This window comes from Tupaia chinensis, unplaced genomic scaffold (genome assembly GCF_000334495.1).
Source record: "Tupaia chinensis unplaced genomic scaffold, TupChi_1.0 Scaffold000422_1, whole genome shotgun sequence".
NCBI classification, from domain to species: domain Eukaryota; kingdom Metazoa; phylum Chordata; class Mammalia; order Scandentia; family Tupaiidae; genus Tupaia; species Tupaia belangeri.
In genome coordinates this window covers 1,902,774-1,912,699 of record NW_006159927.1, presented here as the reverse complement: position 1 = coordinate 1,912,699, position 9,926 = coordinate 1,902,774, and the positions used below count along the sequence as shown (strand labels likewise).

General features: G+C 44.1%; 1 protein-coding gene across 1 annotated transcript in view; it reads right to left on the bottom strand.

The window, feature by feature from the left end:
• The window catches only part of HEATR3 (HEAT repeat containing 3), a 52,906-nt gene that overhangs the window by 24,916 nt on the left and 18,064 nt on the right, over window positions 1-9,926 (bottom strand). Inside the window, 4 exon segments of the mRNA XM_006154783.3 lie at window positions 4,595-4,731; window positions 5,630-5,712; window positions 5,996-6,153; window positions 6,260-6,350. Of these exon segments, the coding sequence (XP_006154845.1) occupies window positions 4,595-4,731; window positions 5,630-5,712; window positions 5,996-6,153; window positions 6,260-6,350 (469 nt within the window).

Genomic DNA, 9,926 nt, shown 5'->3' with positions numbered 1-9,926 from the left:
GAAATCACCCCCCAGGGGGGATGGTCACGCCACAATCCCTTCTCCTCTCGGGATCTTGGGCACGCACGCACACACGCCTGGCGTGAGTTTTAAGTCAACCAGGTCCAGGATGTGAACCACGGTCGACTACGTGGGAGTCCAGCGACATAGCCATTACGCTAACTGCTGGTTCCTGAGACAGTACCATTCTAACTAAACTAAACTAACTAACTAAAGACAGCTTCTGATTCCCAAAGTCTAGGAAAATAAGGAATCCTAGATGATTTTTACAAATTAAATATTCATATAATGGAGTGACCAGCAGTTAGCATAATGGCTATGTCGCTGGACTCCTATGTAGTCGACCACAGTTCGAGTCTCGGACCTGGTGGCTTAAACTCACGCTGGGTGCATGTGCGTGCCCAAGATCCCGAGAGGAGAATGAAGGAGATATAATGAAGTAAATGACAGACTGAACCAACATGAAAGAAAACATAGCACTGCTGAAAATTTGTTTCAAAAATCAGTAATCTTTAATGAAGGAGACAAAAATATTAGTATTTTGAGTGAAAGGACTGGATTCTAATGGAAAACTTTCTCCTTTTATCCCTGATTTCAGCCAGAAACACAACATGGGTATGAACAGAAGATCACATTATACAGTTTATAACCATGCAAGGCTGTATCTTTTTTTTTTTTGGAGAGGTTTTTGCTCTAGGGCACATACGCTCACCAGAAAGAGAGAGACAGAGAGACGGAAAGCAAGAAATCACCCCCCCCGGGGGGGGGAATGGCCAGGCCGCGACCCCTTCTCCTCCATTCCTCTCTTGGGATCTTAGATCTTAGGTGGGCACGCATGCACACGTGCCCGGCGTGAGTTTAAACCACTGGGTCTGGGACTCAAACTGTGGTTGACTACATGGGAGTCCAGTGACATAGCCATTATGCCAACCGCTGGTCTCGCAAAGCTATATCTTGCATTAGAATGAAAACAAGTTAAATAGACCTGAATGACCCTCTAAACTCATCCATGAAAACACAAGAAAACAGAGTTTGCTCTGTTCCTCCCCACCGAATCCTCCAGTAACAGTTAAATAGCTATCCACTATCCACACAAAACTCAGGGGCTTACATTACTTAACACATCCCGAATGTGTAAGAGGACGATATTACCAGGTTGTCAGAAAAGTCAGGCCGCATTTTTGCATAGAAAACAGAGAAAAATATGTCATGACTTTCCTGACAACCTAACTGACTATCATGTCTAAGTATAAACAAGTAACCATTATCAAATTTTGTTCTGGTGAGAACATTTTCTGTTATTCCCAAATGAGGAACTATATTACTTTTTGAGGCACCTCTTGTCTCCATTTCTTTGAATGACAGCAAAGGTCACAGACAGGATGGCAGGACGGACCCTGAGCGCTGTGCACAGCCCAGAGGCATTTTACAAGCGAACCTCCCCCAGCAACAGCTATTCCCCTCCTCTTTGCAATCCGCATGCATCCCCTGTGGAAGGTCTCTGCAGATTACAAATCTCAGAAGTAACTGAGTCCATGTCATGAGATGCCAAAAGTTCCAAAAATACAGTTGTGATAGTGAGTGATTTCAGAAATGATTAAATATGGCTCTGGATATATATAAAAGTGTTCTTAACCCAAGAGTATGTCATATTTCTGATTTTTTTTTTTTAAAGAAGATTATGTCAAGAATAGCCATGAAACTGAAATTTATTTAAAATCAAAGCATTTAGGGGGCTGGCAGGTGGTGTTATGGTTAAGGGTGTTGGACTCCCATTAAGGCTGACTGTGGTTCAAGTCCCAGACCTGGTGGCTTGCTTTCTCACTTTCCCTCTTTCTTGCTCTGTCCCTATCTGGTCAAATTAAAATAAATAAAATAATTATTTTTAAAAAATCAAAGTGCTTAGTTAAATTTCCCCAAATTTAGAGACTCCATTATTTCTCCAGGGCTCAGCTTGGAATGGTTTCTCTATGATCTATGTAAGAAATGAATGTGCAGGGGCCGGCAGTTGGCATGGTGGTTAAAGGCTCTGGATTCCCACATGGCCGACCATGGTCCGAGTCCCAGATTTGGTGGCTTGCTCTCTCACTTTCCCTTCTTCTCTCTTTCTGTCTCTGTCTGGTCAAATTAAAAAATGATGATAACAAATGGAATTAAATAAATTTTAAAAAATAATAATAATAAAAAAGAAATGTGGAAGCCTCAATGACCACAAATAGCCCAGCTGAACTGGGAGAAACACATCTAAGGGTTTCCTGTATAGTAGAGGCACAGAATGCATACACGTTTTATATTCATATATATATATACACACACAAATATATATACAAATATATATATGTTCATACATATATATGTGTGTTTATACACACACACACACACACACACACACACACACATACAATGAAATATGGTATGGCCACAGTAGGGGATTTCCCCTAACTATCACAGAACAAATAACAGGATCACTTTAGGATCCGATAGACCTGGAATAAAACCCTGCCTTTGACATTATAAGACTCCTCTCACTTCATTTTAGTCTTGGCTCAAGTGTTACTGCCTCAGAAAAGATATATATATATTACTTATCATAAAAATATATATATACACACACACACACACACACACACACATACATATATATATATATGCATATGTATATATATTAATAAATAAATAAATATGCATTCAATTCAAGTGAAGCATATGTCATGCTGGTTGGAGCCGGGGCTTACGGTACCTTGATCAGACTCTCACTAATATGTGGCCCCAAAGCATGAGATAGCAATTCGTAAATCCAAGGCTGAGAATGACTTCAAGGTTAGGCAAGGCCTGGACACAGTAAGAGACTTAGGTAGGTCCTGCTCAGCTAGGGCCCTGGCTGCAGGCTCCCCCCAGCCCTGCTCCCTGTCTCTGCCTGTGGGACTGGGAGAACGGGAGTGGCATGGGTAATGGCGGCCCTTCCCTTCCCTACCCCTAGGACATAATGCTGGGCTGACGGGAGCCAGGATACCAGCTGCAGTCAGGGGAGCTACTCCCCCTATACCATCCAGCTCTCTAAGGTTTATTACAAGGCTAGGAGAGAAATAGAACTCTACGGTCATCACCTGGCCTTCTCACACTGATTAGCCACCTCTGTACACCAGTGCTGGTCCAGGCTTAGAATAGAAATGGAGCTAGCATTGCCCATAATCTGTCTGCAGCATCTCTCAGACAGTGCTGGGCATGACTCTCATGTAACCGCTCTAGCTAAAGAGTGAGCAGTGTGAGACTACTTGAAAACTCTCTGGACTAGCCTTATGGCCTGGCAGCCAAGGTGGCTGACCATGCAGTGTGACTCCTAGACCCAGAGGCTTGAGAAACTTGCTGGATACATATGCATATGAGCCCAATCCCAAAAGGAAGGAAAGATGGAAGAGAAGGGGACTGCAGCATGGCATCATCCCCCCAGGAGTGCTTTCTCACTTTCTCTCTCTGTCTCTCTCCAGCAACAACCAAAAAACAAACCAAAAAATGAATCATCATCAGAGACCTGGGCCGGTTCCATATCGCAATGCTAACGTGCTGCTCAAGAGAAGCTGAATCCAACATGGAGACCATGGTTCAAATCCCTGGTCGGGTCGGCCTGAATCACACCAGGCACATGTGTGAGTGAGATCAGATGGACTGGAGGACTGGAATCAGGGCATTACTCAACCCTGTGAAGGTTTTCCTTCTCTCTCTCTCATGCACATAATCTATGATGAGTAGGGGAAAAAAAAAAAAAAACATACAAAAACCAGAGACCTGTAACTTAAGATATTCAACTTCTACCATGTAAAGATGTCTGAACAAAGATATATTTTAGACAAAAGCAAGGTGTACGATTCTGTGTATGGTAGTCTCTGGAAGAATGCACAAGAAAACTAGTGTTACAGTGCTTTGACTCTGGGAGAGGAACCAGGTTGTGTAAGACAGAAAAGGGAAGCTTTCTGCCGCACGTGCTTTTGAATTCTGTACAACTTATCAAATATAAATTCTTATAATTAAGAAGACAAGTAAAGAACAGAGAATTACCCAATTATCTTAAAGAGACCTAATGAAATTTATGATTCAGCATTAATTGGCCTGACAGAACTGAACATAATTAATTTTAATAAAAGAAGGAACATATAACCCATAAACATGCTTGCATACTTTCTTTTGACTTTATACCATGGGCAACTATAAATATGTGATTGTTAGTGTCTGGGAGAAGTTTCTGCAGGATGGATGACAAATGGTAATCAAGTCAGCTGCTGAAGTGCAGTGGTGATGCAAATCTCTGTGATGTTGAAACAATATAGGAAGGTTCCAGGCTCACATCTCAAAGTCTCTCTGTACACATGTGTAAATGTGCCTGTGATCCCGGCTGGCTGAGTCTAGGGATGGACTGTGGCATGGAAGATCCACTGGGGGTGTTTATCTCTCTTCTCCTCTTTCTCTCATGCAAGAAATAAACTTTAAAAATATACTGATATATACATACACACACACAATTACAAAGCCCAACTTCCCATCCCTTTGAAATTCAGCTCCCTGGGAGCAGTCTTTCACAACAGACCTACAAGTTTACCTGGCTGAGAAAAGAGAAGTTCTGACAGATGCTGTGCAAGTGCCTGAAGGGCTGGCGCTCCTCCCAGATGGTCCACGTCCAGGAGGGACACCAGACTCTGGAGACACACGAGGGCTCTACACTGTACAGTGTTCATTCTGGAAGGGAAGTGAAACAAGGCTATTCATCTGACAGGTACCCATCAGGTCTCGGCACTAACTCCTACCCTAAGCTCCACGTTCTAACTGGAAATATCCATAAGTAGGAAGGGGCCTCTGGCCATGAGCAAAGACTCACAAGGGGAACTGATAATCTGCCCCATTGAACTGCTTGAGCACCCAATGCCCCAGTGCACAACTCATTCATGAGTCATGAGGAAAAATTCCTGTGTGAGGTAGAGTCTTTACTTTTAATAATGAAATATGACATATGTACGATTAAGTGCACAACATATAGAGAGAGTTTAACAAAGTTTGTAAAGCAAACACCCATGCACCTGAGAGGAAATAAACACGGCCGGCATCTTTGGTGTCCACACATCCCCTTCCTTACCACGTCTTCCCTCCCTGACCCCTAGAGCTAACCGCTCCTCAGACTTCTGTAGACATTTCCTGGCTTTCCTTCACAGGTTTACTACCTACCTCTGCATCCCTAAAACCCCCAAAGAGTCACCTGTTTTTGAACTCTGTAAAAACTGAACCAGTGTGTACACTGTTGCTTTTTCTGTTTAACGTGGTAAGTTGCATCCATGCTGTGGGAGCTCCTGTTCCTATCTTCTCTACTCCTATGTACTCAACTGTATGACTACGTCCAAATGTACTCATTCAGGATGCCTCCGATGGACACAGGGGTGACCCGAGGTTAGGGCAGCTGTGAGTCCCATCACTAGGAATATTCTCAGGTGTGCATCCCAGCACACATGTGCACGCCTTTCTCCAGGATACACATAAAGAACGGAACGTCTGAGTCTTGGGGAGTCAGCATCTTCTACTTAGAGATCCATCATCTCACATTAAACATAACGACAAATGTTGTGGAAAACAGAAAACGTCTTACTTTCTAATCAAAGGTTTCCAAGTGGGGTTCCTGGAACATACATCCACCGCAATGCTGTTTGGAAAGGCAGTTTTGGCAAAAATCTAGATTTTAAAAAGGCAGAGAGGGAGGAGTTAAAAGAGTGGCATCTGTACACAAGTCCTATCGACAATTCCAACGCATCGCCTCTACATGAAATGCGTGGGCTGGATGAAGATAGAATGACCGTGTAGCCTACTCCAGCACTGCTAGTTCTGTTCTGTGTTCCAGCTCTTACCAACACCTACAACTTGGGGGTGTGAGCTTAGTTCTCCTGCATACGGACTGCACAGCTTTCTCAAGCCTTTTTTGTGTTCCACCATGAACCTATGAGTGAAAACAGATTACCTTCTTTGGGATGAGGTAGTTGGTGAGGGCGCTGTGGATTTCATGGGAGAGGCACAGGGGAGAGAGCAGCTGCCCACCGCAGTCGCTGAAGGAACTTTCCATAAATGCATCACTTTCATCACTGCTGGAAAGCTCTTCCCATTCGTCATCGGAGGGGTCTGGGAGGAACGCAAACCACACAAAACCAGAATGGTTAGGATGAGCGCCAAGGAAGCTGGCCTCACAGACCAAGGGAAAACACCCAGAAGTCAAGCGGTAACATACCTTCGCTGCAGCACATGTTCACAATAATTTCCAGAGCAGTCTGCTGAGCAGTCAGCAATGCTATGGTCTCTCTTAGCTCCTTGTCAGTGGACTTCAAAAAAAAGGAGGGGGGGGGGGGGGAAAAAAACAACTCAATGTTTGGAAGGTTTTTTTTCTTTAGTTTTGTTTTTGCTTTTGTTTTGTTTTTGCCATAGGGTGCATGTGCTCATCAGAGAGACAAAGAGACAGAAAGTGAGAAATGCCTCCCATGGCGGGGAGGAGTGTAATCCCTTCACCTCTGTGCTGTAATCCCTTCTCTTCCATTCTCCTCTTGGGATTCTGGGCACGCACATACATGCATCCAGTGTTTCAAGCTGCTGAGTCTGACTCGAACACAGTCAGCCATGTGGGAGTCCAGCACCTTAGCCGCCACGCCACCTGCTAGCCTCTGGAAAAGTACTTTTACATTTATTTCTTTAGTTAAAGCCCACTGGAAGATCTCTGCACTCACAATAAAGCACGGTGGGTGGGTGGGGTAGGTGGAAGTCTTATGCTAGAAGTACAAACAAGCCTTACGATCGCTCATGGTCTGGGGCCTTAAGTCACTGTTACCTGGCTTTCTATCGATCTGCCTGGGTATTTTCTGAGTGTTGGTTCGTTAGCTGGAGAGAACAGAGAGAGATTCAGGAACCCTGAACTGAATTCCCCCTGAAACTTAATCTAGTCTGTTAAAGAGTAGCTCAGCACACTAAGATTAATATAAGACCTCATTTCAGAAACCAGGCACTTACCCACGACACTCCTGCTTTTAGAGGCACAGCACTCTTGGAAAGGCTGTATTACCAAACACTACTACCCAGCCCTTATATGATTAACAGAGCTTGGCGAAGGTACAGATTGGCTTGCATCCTTGCCTTTGTCTGAGTACTATAAAACACAGCATTTCTTTAAGGCGAGTGAAAGAGAGGGCATTTTTCTCGGAAAATATAAAACTTGAACTTAATTTTATCAATGAACACTTCTTAAAACTGGTGGCAGAAATGTATACAACCAGGGCCAGCAGGTGACATAGTGGTTAAGGTGCCGGACTCCCATATTATTGACCATGGTTCAAGTCCCAGACCTGGTGGCTTGAAACTCACACCGGGTATGTGTGCGTGCAGGCCTAAAATCTCAAGAGCAGAAAGGAAAAGAAACCATGCTGTGGCCTTCGCTGTAAGGGGCCATCGCTGTCATTCTCTGTCTCTCTGGTGAGTGTGCGCACCCTATGGCGAAAATCTTTACAAATAAATAAATAATTAAAAAAATAAACAGCAGAGAGAGAGGGGTCTGAAATAATACAGACTGATGTAAAAATGGGTAACAGTGGAAGCTGGACAGGGGAACTCTACTTTTGTATATATTTTTTAAAAACGGGTTGAACTGCTCTTTTTTCTACATATTTGTGGCTATACCTTCCTAAACTCAATGATGCAATTAAGGGATTTACTTCTTAAGGACTCCTGCAAAAGCCAGCCATAGTGTGAAAGACCACAGCTGCCCACAATCTGTACTCCCGGTACATCTGACCATGATGCTCCGCACTCTAGTGGTGCTTTGACATCAACCGACCAAATGACCAGCATGTTAGCCATCCAGTCTACTCGGTTATGTTAAGATGACTTAAAAAAAGCAAATTTTTTTTTTTTTTTACACGAGAACACTCCTCTTTATAATCACCAAAATTCAATTTTTTTTAGTAAAGCATATTTTCATTTTTTGGGGTAAAGAATTATTTAATTTATTTTAATTTGACCAGAGAGAGAGAGAGAAAGCGAGACAGAGAGAGAGAGAGATTAAAATGAGAAAGCAAGCCTGCACGTCTGGGACTCTAACCATGGTTAGCCGTGTGGGAGTCCAGTACCTTTACTCACTGCGCCACCTGCCAGCCACCCAAAATTCAACTTTAAAATAATGTTTTTAAAAATCTCCACATACGGGACCGGCATAATGGCTACATTGCTGGACTCCCAGGTAGCCGACCACGGTTCAAGTCCCGGATCCGTTGGCTTAAACTCACGCTGGGTGCGTGTGCCTACGTGCCCTAGATCCCAAGAGGAGAATGGAGGAAAAGGGATTGTGGCATGGCCATCTGCCTGGGGGTGATTTCTGTCTCTCTGTCACTCTCTTGTCTTTCTGTCAAGTACATGTACCCTATAGCAAAAAAACTCTCTAAAAACAAAATAAAATGAAACATCTCTACATGTCAGCTAAATATCAACAGTGATAAAACAAAATAGTAATACTTGGGGCCAGCAGGTGGGGTTGTGGTTAAAGCAATAAATTCCACATAGCTGACTAGTGGTTCAAGTTCCAGATCTGGCAGCTTAAATAAAACAACTGGGTTTGTACATGTGTGCCAAAATCCCAGGAGGAGAATGGAGGAGAAGGGATTGTGGCCTGGCCATCCTTGCTGGAGGGTGATTTCTCACTTTCTCCCTGTTTCTGTCTCCAGTGAGTGCGTGCACCCTAGGGAAAAATCTTAAACAACAACAAAGCAGTGATATCTGAATCTTAACCATGGTAGACGTGAGTATCGATTCCCGCTTACTCTCCTTAGGAAGCAAGGCTGGAGAAGAGGACTGTCACACACTGAGTCCATTCTTCATTCCCAGCAAGGGGCTGCGAGTCCTTCAGAGGTCTCTGCCAGCCTAACTGTAATTTCCATTTCTGCTCTGACAGGAATAAGAGTGGCAAAACACCTGCATCCTTGCATGCGTCAGGATAACCAGAGACCTGACTAGCGCAACACCGATAGCTGAAAGGAATGTGCAAACCCTGATTTATTGCACACCCCCCTGTCCACGCATGGATATGAAATCAAGCATATTCCAGATCTACAGCCTGATCTTCCTGTAGTAACTGAAGAGATGACACTGCAAGGGTTCTTTATCAATATCCCTTCTGGAGGACAAGACACACAGCTAAGCTTTCATTCATGTCACTTAACTGATGTTAAATTCTACTCGCACTGAGTCAAAGGCACAAGTGAGTCAAGGAGCAAATTTGAGGTTCAACTACTAGTCCCGTGCACTGAAAGGGAACGGTTATCATTCTTAATCTATGTCATGATTTGCATGTACCGCAAGGACTGGATAGCCTTCTCGGCTTTGTGTTCCACACTACACGCAACACAGGGCTTTGCACCTGTAGGTTGATCATACGGGGGGAGAGGTCGGAGGTACGACAGTTTGATTTCCTTCACACACCACCAATTTATGTTTCACAAGACTTCATAAAGGCAAGAAAGTAGTATACTTTCTTTTTATACTTTGTATTTATTTTCAGGTGTGTTCCATTTAAAGAATTCTTACTGGACATGAAATTACCAAAATTATCAGACACTGACTCTAGATAATTCTATCTCCATGTCACTTCTGGAACGGGAGGTCACCTCTGGGACCGAAGAAAGTGAGAGGACGTGAAGCGCACGCTCACAACTCAACATCCTCATTCTCCTCTAGTGGCCTTCCTGACCCAGGCCCCTTTTATTCTCCCTCCATCCAGCTGCCTGGCTGATCTCTCTAACAGCACTGACCGGCTTTTGCCATGCTATCAGATCATCAGAAAAGTCATGATGGGGTTCCGCTGCCTCTCCGGGGCTGGCGTGTGGCCTCCGGGCCTGTGCGTGGCTACCGGGCCTGCGCCT